The sequence below is a fragment of the Trichosurus vulpecula genome, chromosome 3, assembly GCF_011100635.1.
Source record: "Trichosurus vulpecula isolate mTriVul1 chromosome 3, mTriVul1.pri, whole genome shotgun sequence".
NCBI lineage: Eukaryota > Metazoa > Chordata > Mammalia > Diprotodontia > Phalangeridae > Trichosurus > Trichosurus vulpecula.
The window spans coordinates 405,044,658-405,068,860 of record NC_050575.1 but is presented as its reverse complement, the minus strand read 5'-3'; the positions used below and the strand labels follow the sequence as shown (position 1 = coordinate 405,068,860).

At 42.9% G+C, this 24,203-nt stretch overlaps 1 protein-coding gene across 1 annotated transcript in view; it reads left to right on the top strand.

Moving 5' to 3' along the window:
* Positions 1 to 309: 309 nt before the first annotated feature.
* The window catches only part of CHMP3 (charged multivesicular body protein 3), a 37,613-nt gene continuing 13,719 nt past the window's right edge, over positions 310 to 24,203 (top strand). Inside the window, exons 1-3 of the mRNA XM_036749488.1 lie at positions 310 to 496; positions 6,136 to 6,196; positions 14,285 to 14,464. Of these exons, the coding sequence (XP_036605383.1) occupies positions 452 to 496; positions 6,136 to 6,196; positions 14,285 to 14,464 (286 nt within the window). The 5' untranslated portion in view covers positions 310 to 451. The remainder of the gene's footprint in view (positions 497 to 6,135; positions 6,197 to 14,284; positions 14,465 to 24,203) is intronic.

Sequence of the window (24,203 nt, the reverse complement as noted above, 5' to 3'; positions counted from 1 at the left end):
TCACTTTCTGGATAATCAATGACACAGTAAATCAAAAGAGTAATATTCACACTCAAGACTGAACTACAGCTGCAGCCGGTGAGAGCCGGCTCCAGCACGGCTGTCTGGAGTGTAAGCTGACACTCTAACCCTATTTTCTGCCAGATTCCTTCACGGCTGGCCAGCCACTTTGCTCAATCTCGCAGCCCCGCGACGCACCGCGCCCGCGCAGGCGCAGAATCATCTCGGGTGCAGCCGGAAAGCCCTGGTATGACTCCGCCCCTTGGCCACATACTGCCCCGTGCGCCTGCGCCGCGCGCCTGCGCCTAGCCCTTGCCGTCACCGTCGCTGCGGCCGCAGCCGCTTCCTTCTTCTGGACCCGGCTCCTCGGCCCTGTCCCGGGGGCCCCGCCCAGGCGGCTGCGGCGCCCGGTGACAAGAAGGCGGAAGGGGCCGGGATAGCAGAGTTCGCAATGGGGCTCTTCGGAAAGACGCAAGAGAAGCCTCCCAAGGAGCTGGTAAGAGCGGCCCCGGCTGTTGGACCCTCCTCCCCCGCCTCCGGAGCGGCCCGGGCCACTGCGGCCGGAGATGGGGGGAGGTGGCGGCGGGGGCGGAGGGGTGCGTCCTCAGCCTCTCAGGGAGCGCTCCCGGACTGCCCCGGGCGGAGCGAGGCCGCCTCCCCGCCTCGCGCCGCTGGCCCTGGGCTCCCCGGGTCCGGGCTCCCCGGGAGTTGCGGCCCAACCTCCCCCCTGCCTCGTCGCCCTGGAGCGACCCGAGGGGGGAGGTGCAGGGCCTGGAACGGAAGGGGGGGTGGCCCAGAGGCCTGGAAAGTGGGGGAAGGGCGGGGGCGGGGCCTGGGAGCTGAGGGGCAGTTCCTGAGCAGGGAGGGGAGGGGCCTTAAGGGAGGGGGCGGAGACTTGGAGTTGAGGGGCGGTCCCTTTGGGGACTGGTGGTCCCTGAGTGGAGGGGCCGGGCTTTAGGGGAGGGGCCTGGGTGGTTGGGGACAGGGTCTGAGCAGGGGGCGGGGCCAAGGCTGGGAGGAGAGGGGCTGATGGGCTGAGCTCGCCACATATACGGTCTCTCCTTTGATACTCACTATAATCCGGGCCCATGGGTGACCTGCCCCCATGTTACAGGCGAGGAAACTGAGCCTCAGTGAAGTGACTTGCCCAGGACTACACAGCCGGCAACTGTTTGAGGGAAGACTTGAACTCCTGTCTTCCTGACTCCAGAGACTGCCACCTAGCTGCCTTGGGACTCTGGGTTATTTGAATAGTTCTGAGCCTCAGTTTCCTCATCGACAGATGGGCATAAGAACGTCTCAGTTCAGTTCAACAGATTCTGAACCTTAACTCTGGGTCGGGGGTGGTGCTAAGCTGCCCTGCCTCACAAGGTTGGTGTAAGGATCTAATGAGGTGGATAGGAGGTGCTGTTAAAGCTAATGTAACAATTGCCCAGTCCTCTTTCTTCCCCCCCACTTCTGTCCTCCACATCTGCAAGATGTGTGACCTTGGCTGAGTCATAGAACCTCTCCCTGCTCCGGTTTCCTTGTCTGTGACAATAATCTCTGCAGGACTTGTCTCATGGGTTGTGAGAAGCAGAGAGTCCTGGATCCAGAGCTAAAAGTGACCTGGCAGCAGCCAGGAAGTGTTGGAGGGCAGATTGGAATGCAGGTCCTCAGGCACCAGAGCTCTTGGGTTACTGAATGTAAAGTGCTACAAAAAATGTGGGTTAGTTCTCTGGCCTTTTTTTTTTTTGGAGGGGCGAAGGCCAGGCAATTGGGGTTACGTGACTTGCCCAAGGTCACACAGTGTGTCAAGTATCTGAGGCCAGATTTGAACTCAGGTCCTCCTGACTTCAGGGCCAATGCTCTACTTACTGCACCACCTAGCTGCTCCCCCGCTATACCTTCTTTTGCCAGCAGGAAAATCTCTTTGGGAAACCAGATTAAGATTGAGAAGCTGTTTGGTGACTGTCTGAACAAAGAAGGAGCTCTTAAAACCAACCCTGTCCAAGCTACTTGTTCTTTCCTTCGCCGGATGGGTGACTTTATCATGGGCAAAGACGGACCTGGGCTCTTAAAAGAGAACAGGAGGTGAGCAAGGCGAGGCTCTGTTCTTCAGGGGCTCGATAATTCAGTTCACTTCAGGAGACACTGAAAGCCTACCCTGAGGAAAGCATGCTGCTGAGGTACCAAAAACAGAATGGCGTTGAGACAAGGCTCCATTCCTGCCCTTGTGGATCTGGCAGGCTATTAGAAGGGATGTGGGCTTGATGGGCACACACCCAGATGGTACAACTTAAAACGGTACTAAGACTTTAGGGACACACTCTATAGCCAGAAAGACTTGAGAGGTGCAAACAAAGCAATGTGTAAAGTTTCAGGAAAGAAAAAAACATTTATTGGTGCAGTCAAGGAAAGCTTCCTGGAAGAGGTGACTTTGAGTTAGGCTTTAAAGTGTGGGAAGAATACAACAGATGGAGAGTTAGGGGAGAGAATTGATGCCTGTGAATAAGTCTGATGGAAGGCAGTGTTGTAGGAGTTCAAAGAAGGGGTCAGGTCAGATACTGGGAGGAGGTCATATTTAAGCTGCAGAATAGTTAAGACCTAAGTTTTCAACCAGGCCTCCCTGTGGTGGCCGCTATGGATAGAGCCCTGTACTTGAAGCGGAAAGAGCGGAGTTAGAATAATCCCATTTTACCAGCCATGTGAGCCTGGGCAAGGTAAAAACACTGGCACCTACCACAGAGGGTAGTTGTGAGAATCAGGTGGCACACAGAAAGCATTTTACAAACCTTAGAGTGCTATACACTTGCTAGTTATTCTTGTTAATAATAAACTTGAGAATTTCTTTACTTTTCTGTTGAATCAGGGGTATAGGAAGTTTACGCAAAAGCCAAGAGGTATGAGGAATGAGAATGGTCGAGAATCTCTTGAGTTACCATGTCTGTGTCTAGACAGCTATCGGCAGGCTTTGAAAAGTGGAAGGAATAGTTTGAATGGGAAAAAGGAGGGAATTTGGGGTAGATGCCATTGTGCTTTTGCTTGGCTGTAAATGGCTTATGTGGAGCAGTTCTGGGGGCTTAGAGGGAAGGATGACAATAGAGCTGGGGTCAGAATTTGGAAGGCCTTGAGTGTCCTGAATTTGGAAGTTGTTCAGTTGGGAGCCATTGAAAATTTTTAAGGCAGGAAGTTGTAGAATTCAGTGAACATCTATTAAGGGCCTCTCTGCAGTGCGCTGTAGTGTGCACGGGGATAAAGAGAGACAGCCTCTGCCTTCCCTCGAGGAAGGGTTCTAGTGGGTGCACACCACACTCCAGGTTACGCATGTATAGGAGAGGACCAAACAGATCACTCATATTTGAGGAGAGAGGAGGCAAGACTTAATAGACTTGGTGGGACTTCGGGAAGACATCTTAGGAAGGCCTTGCATTGGCAGGGATCCAGGCATGAGGGCCATGTGTGCAAGAGTCAGGAGGCAGCACAGGCCAGGACAGTTTCAGAGAAACTAAGGAGCCCTGAGTTTACTGATAAGTGATCTGGCTGGCTGGGAGAAGAGGCATGTGAGGGAGCGGTTGGATGTAGGTCTGAACTAGGAAGGACCAGTCAGATGTGACAGTAAGGAGGGCTCTCTCCCTAGCCAAGCACTTGCAGCAGGTTACAGCCAAGTTTGCTGCTGGTGTACATAGTCATGCAGTCTCTCATCTGAATGCCTTCAATGACATTTGAACTAAGAATCATTAAAAATGAATGTAAAATTCGTACAGTCTTTTTAATTTCTGCATCTCCTTCTCAATAAATCCTTTCCTTTTCTCATGCCCAAGGGAGCTGTCTCTTGTAACCAAAAATAAACAAGAAAGGAAAGTGAGGCTGGCAAAATCAGCCAAACCATGGGCCACACATGCAGTGTTCTGTGCCCATTGTCTCCCAGCTCCACAAAGGAGGAAGGGGCTGGTGGGGCATTTTCTTATCTTTCATCGTAGTGTTCTTTTTGTATATGTGATTTTTCTGCCTTTGCTTACCTCCCTCTTCATTAGTTTGTAGAAGTCTTCCCCTGCTTCTCTCAGTTCTTCACATTTATTGTTTCTTGTAGCACAATCGTATTCCTTTAATACATGTGCCATAATTTGTTGTGTAATTCTGCAGTGGATAAGTATCTGCTTTGTTTCCATTTCTTTGCTAGCACAAAAAGTGCTGCTGTGAATACTTTGGAATGCAGACTCCTTTCTGTCTTCTTCATTCATAGGGTTGGGACGTTTTAGCCATTTTCTTAGCATATCTCCAAATTGCTTTCCAGAATGAATGAATGGGAAAGAATTTAACCTTTTCCGTCTACGGCTCTGGGTATATGGGCAGCTAGGTGGCATAGTGGTTAGAGTCCTTGGCCTGGAGTCAGGAAGACCTGAGTTCAAATCCAGCCTTAGACATTTACTAGCTGTGTAACCCAGGGCAAGTCACTTAACCTTATTTGCCTCAGTTTCTTCATCTGTAAAATCAGCTGGAGAAGGAAATGACAAACTGTAAGAGAGATAAACACAGCACATAGGATGGCTACTAGCTCAAGTTCACTCTTGATCTGTTCAGACAGGAAAGCTTCAAAGGGTTAACAATCTTACTTTATTCTAGTTTAGTCTCTCACAAGGGTGCTGATAATGATCACAACTCCTACAGCATTCCCAAATCACCCTTCACACAGGGGCCGTGAGAAGGGCATGGGGGGCAGCTATCCCTGTGTCTCAATGGGGCCGATGGAGACAGGCACAAGTTGCGCACTCCCCTAAATCCCCTCAAGCCTCAGTGAGTGTCAGTTGAGGCAAACACGGATTTTCCCCAAGTCTTGATGGGGGCCGATGAAGGCACACACAGCATTGCAGCTTGTGCATTCAACCATAAAGGTTCCCCAACTCACAGCCCACTGCCCACCTGCTTTATAGGGCCTCAGGCAAAGAAGGCATATTGCTGGCTATAGCCTCGCCAGTTTACATCACTTCATCCCTGTATCTCACTGCGCAGTCGCAGTGAATGTTTACAGTTTCAGCACACATGTTTGTATTATTCATCATTATATAATGCTGCATAAGCGTGGTGGAGATGTTTGAACCATGAGCCTGGGAAACTGAGATTGTTATGGCTATGAATCCTGGGAAACTGAAACTGAAGAATAACTAGAATCCACCTTATTTACGTGAATACTCCATCATCTCCGTCAAGGAAATCACAAATGGGGTCATGAAGAATTGGACACAACTAAACAACAACAGTGAGCTGGGAAGACAAATGAAAAAGGAGGGGCAAGGCTGTTCTGCACTTAAGGAGTTTCTATCTACACAAATAGGGGAGTGGTGGACAAACCCAGTCAAGGAAAACAAAGATATTTTGCTTGTCCAAAAATGTATGTCTCCTTCCATGCCTTGAGCCATAAAAGGAGGGGCACTGTGGGTGATGTGTGGGCCACAGGCGAGTCCCAGGACATGTCCCGTTCCGACCCATACTAGAGTTGTTTGGATCATAGGCCCTCAGGTTGGTGGCTAGGAGCCTGTGCAGAGAATGGAGTACAGTGAAGCCTGGCTGGGCTGTCCTGGAACAGCGGTTAGGAGGGCCCCATCCCCAGCTCTGGGCAGGGCGGGGAGGGAGCCCGAGTGTGCCAGTGTCACTGTCCAACAAAGACGTTTCCATTCTTTTGTCATGTTGGTTAGTTTGTGGAATGTGGCAGGGTTTCAGAGCCCTTCTGATCTGCATCTCTTTTTTAATATTAGTGAATAAAGAACCATCCTAAAATTGGGGATTTTCTTACAGTGACTTCCTGCTTTAGTGTTTGAATCCCACTTCTGCCACTCTAGTGCTGAGTCCAAGATTATTTGAAAGACTTTTGTGGTAAGAAGAAGCAGTTTTCCAGGATTGAGTCAAAGTATTATGTCTCTTTGTTAAATCCCTTTAATCCATTTTGGGGTTTGTGCCTATCAGGTGAATAGAAAAGAGGGTACCAGGAAAAGGACTTTAGTTTGTTATTAAAGCCTTTACTTTGAAAATGGTCTTACGTGTGTGCCCCCCATAGGGTCATCTTCATGCAAAATAATTTAATGTTCATATTCAATTTTCTAAAATTAATGAATTGCCTAGTGTTAGCATCTCATGGTAGTTTTTTTCCCCCTTTAGGTCAATGAATGGTCGTTGAAGATCAGAAAAGAAATGAGAGTAGTTGACAGGCAGATAAGAGGTAAATGATCTTGCCCTTTTACTTGTTCTTTACCCTGATTCATGCACTTTATTTTGGTATAATAATAACAACATCACAAAAATTTCTTGCTAGCATACTTGGAGAGGTGTTTTGTTAGCTTTTCTTGTTTATTTTATGATGGATATTAGAAAAATGAAGAAATAAATTCAGAGAAGCTTTGAATTTTTTCTAATAGATAAAGAGGGAAGAAAGCTTACTTTGTAAAGAAGGAAGCTTTTTGTAGAATTTAGATGAAAAATTTTATATGCATGAATAAATAAGAATGCCAGACAGTTATTTACACCTAAATTATTTATCATAGGTAGCTTGGTTATAATTGGAATATATTATGTTGTCAATGGTGGATATATAAGCTATTGAGGTGACTTGAAGAGTGGCATTGACAGCCTCACAGATTTTTAGAGATGGAACCCCTCCCCTTCACCTGACAAGCCTCAAGGCCATCCCACGAGACCCCTCCTGAGGCAGCCACATCTGCTTCTGCTCAGCTCTCATCATGAGGAAACTCTCTGATTCTTTTCCCCCATTGCCGCAGGTGTTGCCAGTAGGAGCTAAACAAAACAAGCCTAATCCCTCCACCACAGGACAGCCCTGAAGACAGATATCACATTTGCCCTGCATCTTCTCTTCTCTAGGCAAAACATCCTCCAGATCATTGTCCTTCTTAAACCGTCGTGCCCAGTCCTGGATACAGTTCTCCAGAGGTCTGGCCTGGCAGCGTCGGGTTGGGAGGGACTCTCGCCTCCTTCCTGGAGCTGATGCTTCTTACAGAGCCCAAGGGGGTATTGACTATTTTGACTGCCACATTATACTGCTCAATTACTGAGCTTATAGTTGGCTAAAAAAAAACAAGACAAAGTGCTTTCAGGCCTCCCCTGTCCTGTGCTTGTGAAGCTGATGTTACCATACTCATGGTAGTAAACAGCGTGGATAAGAAATGGCTTGAATGATTCAGGCAAGGTATTCCCGTGTGTCCCCTTAGAAAAGTGGGTACAGTGAATGGATGTGGACAGGAGCTGGAAATGTGCCTTGGATCAGGAGTGTCCTTTGTCAAAGAATGCTGTTTATACAGGATCCTTGTGGGAAGTGTTTTTGAAGCCACCTATTAAAAGCCTGACAAGAGATAATTTTCTAATACAATTTACAAAAAGCTTAATCACCTTTAAATCTATTGATTAATTAGAACATTGTATGTATCCTTGGCTGTGACATGAAAATAGAAGGTTTACTGTACTATCAAGTCAGAGCTACTTGAACAGAATAGTCAAATGCTGAATTCTCATCCATATACAAAAATAGCACTGTACCTGGTGCTGCTGCTGAGGTGTCATATGGTAAATGAGGTGGTGTCAGTGATGACATCTCTCTGGTCCTTCAACAATATTCCTACAGTAATCTCTGTGATACCTCAGTTTCCTTTCCTGTCACATTGCTCACACAGCTGGTTTGAGGAAAGTTTTTTCCATAGATCTTAAAGCAGCGTATAATAGTAGAGATTGAAAAGGAGATTGAATAAAAATAATATTATTTGTAAGCAGAAGTCCCTAATCCGTACCATAATTGATTATTAAAGGGAAGAAATTCTGCGTCAGTATTTCTTTAACATATTCACTTGAATAGAGACAGAAGGTAAACATCCCATATGCCCAAAATGAACGTAACCATGTCACTATCTAAGTATTTCAGACATTAGGAGCGTGTTGAGTTTGAGAGCCAGAAAGTTGGCTAGAATGTCGAGTGTCTGAGAGCGACTAATGGGAAGTTAGACTGGAGGGGCTGATGCTCGACACCAGAGGGAAGAGCCTGAAGGCTTTTGAGCAATGGGGTGGTCACACTGATCCTCCTTCTAGGAAAAACCTCACTCCTTTCTCCCACTCTTCATTCCCTTCCTATCCTAGGAAGCCTCCTCACTTGTCACAGCACCCCCCCACCTCCCAGCATTGTTGGGAGGATCACATGAGCAAATACTGGTAAAGCACCCAGCACACAGTAGGTGCTGTATACGTGCTTACTGCCTTCCCCATCTACTGTTGCTAGCCTGTGATCTGCTTGATTTTCCCAGCTCCTGGACTTGTTGCTGCACAATTAGCCCTTAAAAAGCAGTGAGAACAGTTTTCCTTTGTGACTCTTGGAAGCTGTGATTGTAGCAGGAAAGCCTAACAACAGGTTTCAAGCTATAGGAGCAGTACTTTCCAAAACAGCTGGATTGGCCAGGCTCCCATAGAGAATAGAAGTATGTTTTGTTGTGTAAGGCAGAGAAGACGCACAGGCAGGCCTGGAATTGTGGTGATCCCGGCTGCAGGGTTTTGTGCTGATGGCGCTCAGGCTGTCATCTCCACTTAGGACACTTGTATTAGACCAGCCCTACAGATCAGCCGAAATCAGGCTTTCTAGCCTTAGTTGCGCTCCATGGATCTTGGCTCCAGACTAACAAAGCCGTTTGTTGGTCATCCTTCTGTTTTGTTATTGTCTCAAATTCACGGGCATTGGGGCGGGAACTAGGAAATAGAGCTAAATGAAGCCAAGGAAGGGATGACGAGGGAGAAAAAGAAAGTGGATCAAGACAGACTAACCTGTGACTATAAAGGAATGATATCAGTTTTTATTTTGTGATAAGTATGACCCTAGATTCTCCTAAGCTGTGCTGGCAGGGCACAGACTCCTACAGGACCAAAGAAGCCAGGAAAGCGTCTAGTCCAGCTCCACTCATGGGCCTTGTTGGAGGAGTTCAGGAGAGAGCCAGTACACAGTAAGAAGTTCTGTTGGGGTGATGCCAGAGATATAGATGTGTAGAATGAAACAAGTGAGCTCACGTTTGAGTGGGGGAGACAGTACGTACATAAATAACTAGACTAGATCCAGAACAAACAAAAGGTGGTTTGGAAAGGAGGGTACTTGCATGGGGCACGGCCAAGGCAAAAGCATGGAGACTGGAGCTGAATTGGCATGTATGAGGAAGGTGAGAAGTCCAGCTTGACAGGATTGAAGTGGGTGGGAAGGGACTGATGTACAGCAAGGGTGGAAAGCTAGGTTGGGATCCAGCTGTGAATCTTAGGATCTCCAAGGTGGCTCTGACCAGAGTGTTGCAAACTTTTGGACTCTGTAAAGTAAGGTTGGAAGAAGGAGTCCTGTAAACACTGCCCGCTCTTCTCCCTCTCTGGACTGCACCCCCTCCTCACACTCCTCGCAAGCAGTTTTACCCGCCCTTGGAGTTCAGACTTACTCAAGGCCCTATCTTTTGTCAGGGACCCCAGCTCAGCTCTTGGTGCAGGCTGTGTGCATCCTCAGTGCCAGCCTTAACCTGATTCTGCTCTGGCACCCCTCTTCCCCCTTGTTCCCCTTCTCCATTATTTCCCTGTCACCCCTTTCTTCCCTCCCTTTCCTCCCACCTTTCCAGGAAAGCTATTCAAGCGTTATTGTTGTTCAGTCGTGTCCAACTCTCTGTGACCCCACTTGGGGCTTTCTTGGCAAAGATACTAGAGTGGTTTGCCATCTCCTCCAGCTTATTACAGATGAGGAAACTGAGGCAAACAGGGTGAAGTGACTTGCCTAAGGTCACATAGCTAGTAAGTGTGTGAGATCGAATTTGAACTCAGGGAGATGAGTCTTCCTGACTCCAGGCCCCGGTGCATCCAGTGTTCCATCTAGCTGTCCTCCTCAAAAGTAGGGACCATCTTGTTCTATTGTATTTGTATCCCCAGCACAATGCCTGGCACATAGAAAGTGGTTAATAAATTCTTTACCACCTAAACAACTATCTAAACAAAGAAGAAAAGACGTATCAGTCATAATAAGTAGCAGATGCCCAAGGCACAAGCCCAAAAGAAGAGAATAACTCTGAAAGGTCTACAAACAAAGCCTTGGAGACTGGGTTAACTAGAAAATTCCTGGAAGAAATGAAGCAAGAGTTTAAAAAGAAAATAATATTATATTATTATATGTTAATATTAAAAATATTAAAAATAATATAACTGAAATGAGAACTCTAAGGAAAGACTTGGAAGGAGAATTAGCAACTTAGCTCAAGAAGTAGAAAGCCTGATCTAAGTAATAGATTGCCTGAAAATTTGAATGGACCAAACAGAAATTAATGGCTCCATGAGACAGCAAGAAATATTAAAGCAAAAAGGATGCCCCCCCCCAAAAAAAAAACCCCAGAAGAAAATATACAGCATCTCATAAAAATACACCGGTAGATAGTAACAAATATCTGCCTAAAAGGATGGTGTTTCTTCCACTACATTGCGTGCCTCAGCTGCAGCCTTCCCATGTTATATTTTCTCCATGAATAGCCAGATCTCTTCAAAGTACACAAGAAAAATAATTTGACAGGGGCATCTAGGTGGTGCAATGGATAGAGCACCGGCCCTGGAGTCAGGAGGCAAATCTAGCCTCACACATTTACTAGTTGTGTGACCCTGGCCAGGTCACTTAACCCCAAATGCCTCCAAAAAACAAAAAAAAACCAACAAAAAAAGAAAAATAATTTAACAACTTATTTTCTTTCTTTGTATGTACACATAGTTGGCAAGAGAGAGATGTGGTATGTTGTCAGATACTGTATAAATACCGCCTATGTACCAAGGGATCATCTCTCCTCTATCAAGAAGATAGATACTCCTAACTCAACATCAGTGCATCACATTCTTTGTGTTTTGTTTACAGTTGTTGAGGAGTTTCCCTGAGCCAGACAAGCACAGTCTCTCTTACCCTTCCACACCCCTGTTCCTCCTTAAATTAACTAGGGTATAGTTGGAGTCATTGTATATACTGTTTTTCTCTTATACTTTATTTCTCATTATTTCATGTATCTTTCTAAATGCCTCGATATCCCTCATTTAGCATTTTTGATGGTGGTTTATTATGTTACAATGACATACCATAGTTATTTCAGCCATTCACCAACTATGACTTATTCATGGTTTTTTTCCCAGTTCTCTGCCGTGACAAATGTTGCTCTTTAATATATGTTCAAATGGATATCTTTTTTTTTCTTTATAAAACTTTAAAATACTTGGTGTATTCCCAGTAATGCAAGGATTAGGTCAGTGATGGGTATGGTCATTTTTATGACTTGTATGACTTGTGTTATTTGATTGTCCTTCAGAAATATTCTTAATCAACTTACATTTGTTTCTTCAACGTTTGGATATATGTTTTTCTCCACATTTTCGCTATAATTGAGTTTTACCACTTAATTATTTTTGCCAGTTTGAGTGCTATGATGTGTACTATGTTAGAGTTGTTTTAAAAAATTTTCATTTCCGATGTCTAATGAGGTTGATTATTTTCTCAAGTTATTTAATCCATTAGTGTAAAATTCACTTTATCCTTTTAGCCATTTATCCAGTAAATGCTTGGGTATTGCCCAGGTAAATTTTAGTTATTAAGTTTTTATTATATTTGCACAGATAATTTTTTTTTTTAGGAAACTTTTTTTTTTATTTTTAGTTTGCAACACACGGTTCTACATAATTTTGAGTTCCAGATTTTCTTCCCCCCTCCCCCCCAAGACGGCATGGAATCCCATATAACTTCCATGTATAACTTGGCATTGAATTAATTTACACACTAGTCAAGTTGTGGAGAAGAATTATGACCAATGGAATGAATCATGAGAAGGAAGAAACAGAACCAAAGGGAAAAAAAAAACACAACCCAACAACAAATACAAAAGAGAGAAAAAAAAGGGGGGAGAAAAAAGGCGAGCATGAAGTGTGCCTCGATCTGCATTCATACTTCATAGTTCTTTCTCTGGATGTAGATAGCACTCTCCATCGTGAGTCCTTTGGAGCTGTGTCTGCATATTGTGTTGCTGAGAAGAGCAAAGTCTGTCAGGGTTAGTCATCACAGAATCCATATATCTGTGGTTGTGTATAATGTTCTCCTGGCTCTGCTCCACTCACTCAGCATTATGTCGTGTAAGTTCTTCCAGGTTGTTATGAAGTCCGTATCATCCCCATTTCTTATGGCACAGTAGTATTCCATCACCTTCATATACCACAACTTGTTCAGCCATTCCCCAATTGATGGGCATCCCTTTGATTTCCAATTCTCAGCTACTACAAAAAGAGCCGCTATAAATATTTTTGTACATATGGGTCCTTTTCCCATTTGTGTGATCTCTTTGGGATACAACCCTAGGAGTGGTATTGCTGGGTCAAAGGGTATGAACATTTTTATAGCCCTTTGGGCATAGTTCCAAATTGCTCTGCAGAATGGCTGGATCAGTTCACAACTCCACCAGCAATGTAACAATGTTCCAATTTTCCCACATCCTCTCCAGCATTTATCTTTTTCCTGTTTTGTTATTTTAGCCAATCTAACAGGAGAGAGATGGTATCTAAGAGTTGTTTTGATTTGCGTTTCTCTAATCAGTAGTGATTTCGAGCATTTTTTCATATGTCTATAGATATCTTTAATTTCTTCCTCTGAAAACTCTTCATATCCTTTGACCACTTCTCAATTGGGGAATGACTTGTACTCCTATATATTTGGTTCAGTTCCCTGTATATTTTGGAAATGAGGCCTTTATCAGTGACACTAGTTGTAAAGATTTTCTCCCACTTTTCTGCCTCCCTCCTAATCTTTGTTGCATTGGCTTTTTTTGTACCAAAACATTTCAATTTAACATAACCAAAATTATCCATTTTGTATTTTGTAATGCTCTCTATCTCTTGTTGGGTCAGGAATTCTTTTCTTTTCCGTAAATCTGATAGGTAAACTATTCCTTGCTCTCTGCACAGATACTTTTTTAATCATTTATTTTTCTTTTTGTCTTGATTGTACTGTTTTCGTAAAGCAGAACTTTATGCAGTCATTCAGTAAAGCCCATTTTAAATGCTGCCTCCTTCATTAAGGAGCATAGATGCATAGATAGGGCCCTGAACTCAAGGTTTCTAAGCTCTCCCTGCGGCTTTGCTACCACATTCTTGGTCTGAGGATAGGACAGCAAGCTGGTGTAGTGGGTAGAGTGTAGTCCTTGGAGTCTGGAAGAATTGATTCGAATCCTGCCTTAGGTACAGTTACTGGCTATGTGAACCTGGGCAAGTCACTTAACTACTATTTGCCTCAGTTTCCTAATCTGTAAAAAGAGGGTGATAAAAGCAGCACCTACTTCAAATGAGGTCCTGAAGTGAGGATCAAATGAGATAACATATAAAGTGCTTTGTAAACCTGAAAGTGCTAATAAATGCTAGAAATTAAAGTAGATGTAGGCCCTCACATAAACTCTTCCTGGTGCTCAGATATTACCAGATGTTTTTTCTAGAAAGGTCACTGAACTTGAAGTCAGAAGACTTGATTCTGCCATTTATAGTCTTGTGACCTTAGCCAAGTCACTTGACTTCTGAATCTCCATTTCCTCATCTGCAGAATTACGGGGTTAGACCAGATGACTTGTGCATTGGTCAGAGTATATTTGGAGGGTTGAGATTAGTTCTGGGTGCCACAGTGTAAGAAGGACATTGATCAAGCTCAAGAGCATTTGGAGGGTGTAGCCAGTACAGTAAGAGGCCTTCTGCTTTGGAGCTCTCCAAGACTTGTCTGCTGTGTTATAGCAGAGATTCATTTTGACTGCAATTTGAAGCAGGTGGCTGCTGAGATCCCTTAAAACCCTAAAAGTCTGGGAATATATGATTGCTAAGGTCCCTTGAAGCTCTAACAGCTTAGGATTATACATAGGTTGAAATGGAGAAATATATAAAGTGTCGCTATAAAGCATTGAGATTCACAGTTACTGACCTTGCGCTGTCTTCCCGTGCAGCATACAGTGGTTATAGTAGTTGGGGGATTTTCATAGTTTTTATATTCTTTGGAATTGGTATCAAAACCATTGGTGTACGATACACAAAGGCTGAAAATTGTCAAAAGTCTGATAATAGGATTAGGAAAAAAACCATACCTTTTATGTCATGATTTGGACTATATTTCATTTATACTTTTCTGTATATTTATGTATTGATTCTGAAAATAAAAACCACAATAAGAAATGATGGATTTCAGTGTCAGCAGTATCCTCTACGGTCAGCCTCTGATTTTGGTGTTTTTGTCTTGTTCAAAATTCAGATATCCAGAGAGAAGAAGAAAAAGTGAAGCGATCTGTGAAGGATGCTGCCAAGAAAGGCCAAAAGGAAGCCTGTGTCATTCTAGCCAAGGAGATGATTAGATCGAGGAAGGCTGTGAGCAAGCTGTATGCTTCCAAAGCACATATGAATTCTGTCCTCATGGGCATGAAGAACCAACTGGGTAAGAACTACAGCTTTGGACTAAGCCATTCTCATTGAGGGCAGGGCCCCTGGGACTCCTGCTGGAATTCTCAGCAGCGGCTTTTACTTCTTTTCTCTCTTGGTTGAGGGTGCTATGGGAGGCTTTCGTTTTAATTTTTGTTAATGTTTTTGAAGTATGAGCATTCCTAGTTATTTTTATTTTTCAATTAACAAGAATTTATTTCTCTCCATGCTACCCCCCCAACTTAAAAGAAGAAAAAAAAAGAAAAGCCTTGTACCAGCTATACATAATCAAGCAAAACAAAACAGACATCATCACATGTAAAACTGTGTCTCTCATGATGCATCTTGATTCCATCTAGTCTCTGTCAGGAAGTGGGTTAGCAGGCTTCATAATCAGTCTCTGGAATTGTGGTTGGTCATTGTTCTTCAGTCTTTCAAAGTGGTATCATTATTATATAAATTGTTTTTCTGGTCTGCCCATTTAATTCTGTATTAGCCCATGGGGGTCTTTCAGGACTCTCTGAACCCATTGCTTTTGCCATTTCTTGGCCCTCAATAATACGTTATGACATAGATCATAATTTTCTCAGCCATTCCGCAGTTGTTGGGCACCCCCTTAGATTCCTGTTCTTTGCTGCTACAAAAAGAGCTGCTATAAATCATTTTGTGTATATGGATCTTTTTCCGCTTTTTTGATCTTTTTGGGGTATCAGCTTAGTAGAGGCATCAGTGGTTCAAAGTCACAGTTAAGTGACTTTTTGGAAATAGTTCTAAATTGTTTTTCGAGATGGCTTTAACAGTTTACCGTGATAGCTAACAGTGTGTTAATGTGCTTGTTTCACCTGCAACAGTTGTCATTTGCCTTTTTTTGGTCATTTTTGCCAACCTGATATTTATAAATGGTTTGCATTTCAAAAGTTCATCTCTAACTTCGTTGTTTAGAACTCCAAATGTATTTAACTATTAGGAGCATTGTTCTAGGTTACAGTGAGTCTCAGACTAGCCCTCGGAAGCTCATTCAACCTTTGATTTAACTGCATTATAGTAGTAACAGACCGATTCTGGGGGGCCCTGAGAGAGGAAAGAAGGAGAAAGAAAGTTTCTCTTACATTTCATGAGATGGAAGCCAACATGAGACAAAATTTGGAAATAGGCAAAATACCTGTTTTTTGTACTCTCTCACTCTCTGTCCTACATACCACATGGCATATAACCATTGGCTTTATGTAGCCTTAACCACCTCACTGGGGTGTACTCCTTCTGGATCATCGTGCCCTCAAATTTCCTATGTCCCTTTCCTTTCAGCTTGTCAGTATAACTTCTGTTTCCTCAGTAGACTTGCTAATGACTAGAACTCTCCTTCTGCCAAAGGAGGGGAAGGGGAAGGTGAAAGAAAGAGGATAAGCATTTATATAGTGCCTGTAGGCCCAAAAACTAATAATGTCTTGACTTAATGGTTTTATCCTTCAAAATGTGGTGGGACCAATGAGGATGAATTCTGTTCTACATCTGCATCTCATTAACAAGGAGGAATTGGTTAGCGGGTTGGAAATGATGGGACTCTTGGAGAAACAGGATCCCTCCATCCTAAGAGTTTTTCACAGAGAAGGAGAGAATCTGCTTCTAGAATGGCAGTCATCTTAGATTTTGGGGAAGCAGAGTTCAAAGGGTCAGAGAAAAGGCCAGAAGAATCCCCTCAACCGAAATACTTCAGGAGAAGTCTGCCCAGGAGGGTTGGGAGATGCTCAAGAAGGAAATTCTTAATGTGAAAAGGGAAACGAGTCCACTGAAGAGGGAAAATGGGATTTGTCTAAGAGAGTGATGTGGCTGCACAGGAAGCTCATCAGCCAACCTAGATTTTAGATGGCAATGTACAGAAGATAAACATGAGGATGAATTAACAGAAAAAGGAATGGAATAAGCATTATTAAGCACCTACTATATGCTAGGCACATTTGATCCAAGCATCAACTCTATGAAGTAGGTGGTGGGAAATTGAGGCAGACAGAGGTGAAGTGACTTGACCAGGGTCACACATCTGATCAATGTCTGTGACTGGATTTGAACTGAGGGCTTCTTGACTCCAGGCCCAGGACTTGGTCCACCACTGAGCTGTTGCCTTTAGGTGATTGATTGTAGGAGTGAAAATGAAAATCTGAAATTAATATAAAAATGTAAGATTAGTGAGATGCACATTAAGAATATGGCATAATCCTATCAAAATTTTACATTTGCCTTTCTGTGAACATGGATTATATTCTATTTCCCCAGCTGAATGTATTGTAATCTTGAAGGCAGAGACTGTATATCTTATCACATTGTCTAGTTATAGGGATGGAGAACCTGCAGCCTCGAGGCCACATTTGGTGCACCTTTTGACTGAGTTCAAATTTTATTTTATTTTTTTTATAATTAATTTGTTTTTACTTTTCAATATTCACTTCCATAAGATTTTGAGTTTTCAATTTCCTTCCCCTTCCCCAAGACAGCATGCGGTCTGATACAGGCTCTACTTATACATTCATATTAAACATGTTTTCGCATTAGTGATGATATAAAGAAGAATTAGAATCAATGGGAAGAACCACAAGGAAGAAGAAAAAATAAAACAACAGAAGAAAAGGAGAGCAATTAATTTCCTTCCATCTGCATTCAGACTCCAGAGTTCCTTCTCTGGATGTGGATGGCATTTTCCATCGTGAATCTTTTGGAACTGTCTTAGAACCTTGCATTTCTGAGAGTGAAGTCTATCAAAGTTAGTCATCACACACTGTGGCTGTTACTGTGTACAGTGTTCTCCTGGTTCTGCTCATTTCACTTTGTATCAGTTCATGTAAGTCTTTCCAGGTTTTTCTGAAATCTGCCTGCTCCTCATTTCTTATAGTACAGTAGTATTCCATCACATTCATATGCCACAACTTGTTCAGTCATTCCCCAGTTGATGGTTGAGTCAGGTTTTACAGAACAAATCCTTTCATTAAGGGGATTTGTTCTGAAGTTTGGGTTCTGCCAGAGGACCACACTTGAAGACTTGGAGGGCCATGTGGCCTTGAGGCTGTAGGTTCCCCATCCCTGGATCACATAGTGAGCATTTCATAAACATGTCTTGGTTGATTTTCTGTGGCTGAGGTGGAGTGCAGATGTATGTCCTGGGAGCTGAAGCTGCTGACCTAGCAGGCCAAGGCATCTGTGGAGTGGGGTCTGTCTGTATGGATATGAAGTCCCTGAATATGAGGGCAGGGCTTAGAGAAGGAAGGAAGACTGTGAGCCAGGCCTTGGGCTCCTGGAGGATGACCTGTGGGCTGGCGGATGCAGCCACCAGGCTCCTTCTGAGATTTTGTAGATTGGACCCCAGGGAGCAGAGGCCGCTCAGGCTGCGCTCCTTTGGGCTTCTCCATCGCTTCCCAGGATTGTCTTCATCCTGGAGCTCCCCTGAGAAGGGCCCTCCCTCTCATGCAGGGTGAAAGGAAGCTCCCTGGGCCAGCCACACTTCATTTCCCCATAAGGCTGAACTCATTTGAAGTTCTCCTTAATCCCCCGCCCTGGGGACCTTCTCCCCAGCTCCCTTTGTGGCGTCCTGTGTGCTGTTCTCCCCGTCAGAGTGTTACTTGTGTTTGTGTTCCCGGCACTTAGGAGATGCTCGTTGAGTGACAGAGAGATTGTAACGAGGTATAATAATAATACTAACATTCATGTGGCACCTTGTATATGTTAGCTCATGTGATCCTTACAGTGACCCTGTGAGACAAGTGCTGTTATTATTATCCCCACTTTATAGGTGAGGAAACTGAGGTCACACAGCTAGTGAGTGTCTGTGGCGGATTTCAAACTCCTCTGAACCAGATTTCTGTGAGTACAGCATAGAAAGTATAGGAGAGGAAAAGGCAAGGCTGCTAGCAGTAGAGTGAAACTTTCAGAGGGCTTAAGGGTGGAGCATAGTAGGGGACCTAGGAATCATGGGCTAAGAGGGAGTTGTTTGTTTTTCAGTCGTTTCAGGTCTGTCTGACTCTTTGTGACCCCATTTGGGATTATCTTGGCAGAGAGACTGGAGTGGTTTGTCATTTCCTTTTCTAGCTCATTTTGCAGGTGAGGAAACTGACTTGCCCAGGGTGTGGGTACTCAGTGAGTAAGTGTTTGAGGCAGCATTTGAACTCAGATCTTCCTGACTCCAGACTCCACTTTGCAGTGCAGCTCCACTCAGCTACCCCAGGTAAAAGAGCATGAAGGTGTTTTTTCACCTTGGCATCCAGTTACTCTGAATTACAAGAATTAGGGGAGGGGGAAGTGGTAATTTGCTAGACACAGGATGGGGATGTAATACTATTTGACTGGGGCACCTGTCCTCAAGGATCTTGTGCTGATGAAGAATATTATTAGTCTGTTCCCTCTGGAGCACCAGGCTGGAAGGGAGATTGGGCATCTGGTGATCCGCTCTTCAGGGGTCTGACTCAGCTTCACTTTATTACCAGATGGCTGAAATTGGCCCATGGTCAGAAGATTAGCTTTGGTAGAGTAAGCTTTCAACTCTTGGGCAGGCCTGTACTCGGAGGGCATCTAGCTCGTCCCTCTCCTTTTGCAGATAAAAAAACTGAGACCCCACAAGGGCCCCACTGGGGAATTGGGGAGAACCTGGAGGCCAGGGAGGCCACCACAAGGGTGTTGCAGTAATCTATCTATGGCTTAGATGCTGAGGACCTGCCCTGGGTTGCAGCTGTTGGAGTGGAGACTCTGCCACAGATTGGATGGGAGGTTGGGGTGGGGTGTGGTTTGAGTGAGGAGCTGAGGATGTTTAGGTTGTGAACCTGAGTTAGTGAAAGGATGGCAGTAATGGGGAAGTCTCCTGGCAGAAAGGTGAACTGAATATGTAGAACAAGACACATTTTTTAACATGGCCGAGATGAAACTTGATTTGCCTGATTTGTTTGCATGTGTTTTCTTTTTCTTTTCCCAGTACAGTGCGGGGGGAGGGGGTAGGAGGCAGAAAAAAAGTTTGATAATTGAAAAAATAATATTTAATTTAAAAACAGTAATAGGGAAGTTGGGAATAGGGAATGATAATGAGTTTGAGATGTCCAGTAGGCAGATGGAAACTGGAGGTCAGCAGAAAGATAAGAGGCTAGATAAACGGATCTGGGAATCACCTGCAGAGATGATAGCTGAACTAGTAAGAATGGATGTAATTAAGGGCAGCTAGGTGGTGCAGGGAGTGGACCACCGGCCCTGGAGTCAGGAGTACCTGAATTCAAATCCGGCCCCAGACACTTGACATACTTACGAGCTGTGTGACCTTGGGCAAATCACTTAACCCCAATTGCCCTGCCTTCCCCTCCGCAAAAAAAATAAAATAAAATAAAAAGAATGGATGTAATTACCAAGTGAGATCTCTAGAGGGAGAAGAGGGAGAGCCAGGGAAGACCCTGAGGGAGCACCCGTGGTGAATGGGCATGACCTGGGATTAGATAGGTAATCTGAGAACCAGAAAAAAGCCATGTTATAAAGACCTAGAAAGAAAAGAGGATTCAGGAGAAGAGGGTTTATTGAGTGCCAGAGGCTTCAGAGATGTCAAGAAAGATGAGCTGTAGAACCATTAGGTTTGGCAATTGAGACCACTGGTAGCTTTAGAGAGAGCAGTTCCCATTGAATGATGAGGTCAGAAGCCAGCCTGCAGAGGGTTTGGATTTGATGACCTCTGAGGTCCTTCTCAATCTCTTTTCCTGTGATGATCCTTTGAGAGGTGGAAGAAGCCTTAGCAGCTGCCTTATTATACAGAAGAGACTCGCCCAAGGTCTAGGCAGCTATAGGAGCCCCAGCATTGAAGAAGTAATATTGGAGAATTGAAGAAATAAATGGATTTAAACCCTGAATATAATGAGATAAGGCAACAGGAAAATCATTCACTTCATTTTTTAAAAACTGAATAACTTCGTATTTAAGATAACTAAAAAAAATTTCAGCAGTTACATTTGTAAATTGGTCTTTTGCACTTTAATACAGAAAGTATAAAATGTTTGGTGCTATAGTAAAGGAAATGGTATTAATACTAATTCCTGATTTTTGTCTTTAGGTCTTTCCTAGGGAATTACACACCTTTTGTACAGTCATGATACATAAGGCACTTTGAAAGTTAACAGAAGGAAGATTCAGAATGTTTCAAGTTTCTTCTTTTTTTGTTATTTTGAAATTGACAGCAAGTAAATTTGAAGCCCTATAGTTATAAAGACAGACAACAAGCAGATGAAAAATAGAAAAGATTTATAAAGATGTCCATGGCCAACTTTTCTTCATCAGTCTAAGTGGAGCCACCACCTTTAGATTCTGACATTCTAGTCCTTGGAGTGCTACATTTAGGTAATAGAAATGCACTAAAAAAGACAGAGATGGAAAGAGTAGCTGGATTTGATGAGCTTGGAGCAAAAGGAGCCTGTGCTAGGTGAGACAGCAGTTTTGAGAATATTGAAAGATCTGTTCTGAAGATACTCAAAAGAGAGGAAGATACCACGTTTTAAGAAAAAATCTTAGACTTCATTATTACTGAAAAGATGACCAAGATAATAACAATTACAACTTATCCATGTTTCTACTTTCCATTCTTTACAAAGTTGCTAAATGAATGATTTACATGCACATCAAACATGTCCTTGTTATGTTTTCTTAAAAAATATTTTTCAGTTTTCATTACACATATGAAGTCACACAAAACATTTTATCATTAACCATGTTCTCAAAAACAAAGGAAGAAACATTAAAAAAATCTTGAATCTGCACTTTGAGTCTCAGTTCTCTCTGAAGGTGGATAACATTTTTTCATCATGAGTCCTTTGGAATTGTGGTATTGATTATTGTTATTGATTAGAATTACTAAGTCTTTTACTGGCATTCATCTTTATAACATTGCTTTTACTGTGTATATTGGCCTAGTTCTGCTCACTTCACTTTGCATCAGTTCATGTAAGTCTTTCCAGGTTTTTCTGAAACCATCCCCTTCATCATTTCTTACAGCACAATAGTATTCCATTGCATTCATATACCACAGCTTCTTCAGTCATTCCCCAGCTGATGAGCATCCTTTCAGCTTCTTATTTTTTGCCACCACAAAAAGAGCTGCTATTTTATACATATTTTTTTTCCTTTTACTTTTATCTCTTTGGGGTATAGACCTAATTGTGCAAACATGTTCTTTTTGAGGGAATTAGGAGAGAATAGGTAGACTTTTATGAGAGAGATTCTACCACGGGCCACAACCTTATATTTCCATAAGTGACTGAAAAGTGTAAAATTCATGTTCATACTTTATTGTGTACTGACTATAAGAAATATTTGATTTACTAGAGGAAAACAGTGCCCTTAGAGGCTCTCTTTCACAAGGAGTTGCTCATAAATAGGTAAAGATGTGATAACACACTGCTTATTGAGACACTAAATAGGGAGGTTGAGATTCACTTTCTAAAGTGTTGGCTACTGTCATGGAGGTTATCTAGTACAGAGTCCAAATGGAAGAGAAATTCTTTCTAGACAGTAAGGTCGTTCATATGCTTCTTTTCGTAGATGACATTGTATTAATTACATTAAGCCCTAGGACATCGTGGAGTCTCCTAAATAAGATCCATAACCACTCAATGGAGTTTGGTCCAACTATCCACACAGGAAAAACCAAGCGGATGAAGAATAGCTATTGTACAAACTATGATATACAGTTGGATGGACAGACTGTAGTACTAATCCATCATATGTGTATCTGCTGACTATTGATGGACAATGAATTGAGCCCAGTAGACAGAGGAAAGCAGGTTGGTTTGCCCCTGGCGAAACTTGCATTGGCTTGAATGACTCTTAAATTTTTCCCAGAAACGATGGCACATCTTTTTAACAACAGCTTTCTTCTAGTAATGTTGAATTGCTTCAAGTTGCAGAACACCACATTCTCCAAAGGTTAAAGTCTTTCTTGGATCACCCAGTAGGCAACGGAGAGGCTCATCATGGACATGAGTGGGCTACAGCAGATTACTAATGTAGAATTACATAGGAGAAGCAATGTTAAGCATATTGTCAGAGGGAGAGAGGGAGAGAGATGACTGGAAACAGAGTGGTAACAAGAAATAACCAGTGAGCTACCTGAATTTTTCATAAGTGGACCAGGCAAAGTCAAGAAATAGAGGTATCCGCACATCAGTGAGATCACAGATCCATTGAAATAATGAAAATTGCTTTAGTACGTTGTATATTTTATTCTTTTTATTCAATACTGATATCAAAAGGTAAACAGTACAATATTAGTAAAAAACAAATGTACTGGCATTCAGCATCTCTGCCTTTATTATCCAGAGTTGGCAAGGTTGTTTTGAGAACACTGGTAATGGAAAAAGTTTGTGAATATGTCTTTGACCACTTTAGTCCAGATGGCTGATTTTTGTAGCCAAGCATTCTAAACTTATATTGCCTCTAGAATATCTGTTTTGGTTGTGTGTGTATGTATGTATTTGTTTTTTGGTTCCAAATGGGAGAATCCCTTGTTTAGTATTTGTTTACTTTTTGGTTTTAGACTATTTTCCCTTTGTTTCAAACTCATTGATGGGTTTGTAGACATGCTCATTATGTTAGTGCTTCCTTAGTGGTTTAAGTGAGCTAACAGCAGAGTGGATGGGGACACAAATAACTGTATCTATAGGTTTTTTAGTTTGACTGAATTACATTAAAGAAGACATTAAAGTGAAAGCCTGGATAAGGAAACCCAAACTTGGGCTTCTGGTATTCTTCTGATGCATCGACAAGAGTATTTGAGTCAGATGTTCTGATAGGACCTTTCCTTCTTTTTCTTCATTGCTTGGCTTGCCAAGAGACCAAACCTGTGTTCTCTCTTTTACAGATGAGGAAACTGAGGCACTGAGTGATTAAATGATTTGTCCCTGATGACACAGCTAGTAAGTAATAATAATATTAGCTAGCATTTATATAGCACTTTAAGGTTTGCAAAGTGCTGTATACATATCTCATTTTTACCTGAGTATCTGAGGCAGGATTTGGACTCTGGTCTCCTAAGTCAGGACTGTCCAAAATGCAGCCCACCTACAAGCATAGAAATACATAAATGCTTTAGTAAATGAAGCCAAGCTACTGCGGAGTTCTTACTAAAAAGCAAATCAAAGTATATTGTCTGTTGTTTCAATAAAAACCTAAGGATGGACAGCCCTGTTCTAAGTCACACTTGGATAATTTTCAAATGATATAAAGCTAAGAGGCAAAGCTAAAACATTGCATTCCAGAGTGGGATCCTTAAAGGCTAGAGCATTGCCCGGAATCTAGTAAGATAGAATTCACTAAGACTTAATATAAACTCTTGAATTTGGGTTCAGAAAATCAACCTTGTAAGTATATGGCATGAGTGACATGGACAAAAAAGTTTGTCTGAAAACTAGATTTATGGAATTTTAACTCTCAAATACTCAGCTAGATCTCTGAGCTTATCAGTGTCTGTGTCGTCTTGGTCAATGCAGATCACAATCTTCCTGCCCTCTTGTGTGACTCTTGTCTGTCATAGGGGGCCCAGCCAAAGTACTGGAAACCTGTCTCAGGTTCTCTTCATATCACATGGATCCCAGTCTGTCGTCTTTTTTGATCATCTTCTGATGACACGTTTACTCAGATTCTCCTTAGTTTTTTGTTTGTGATGTGTTGCAGTGTGTTCCTGTCCAGTATATACCTTGCCATTGTCCTCTTGAGTAGTCCTCATATTTAATTCTTCAGGGATTGTACTGTTG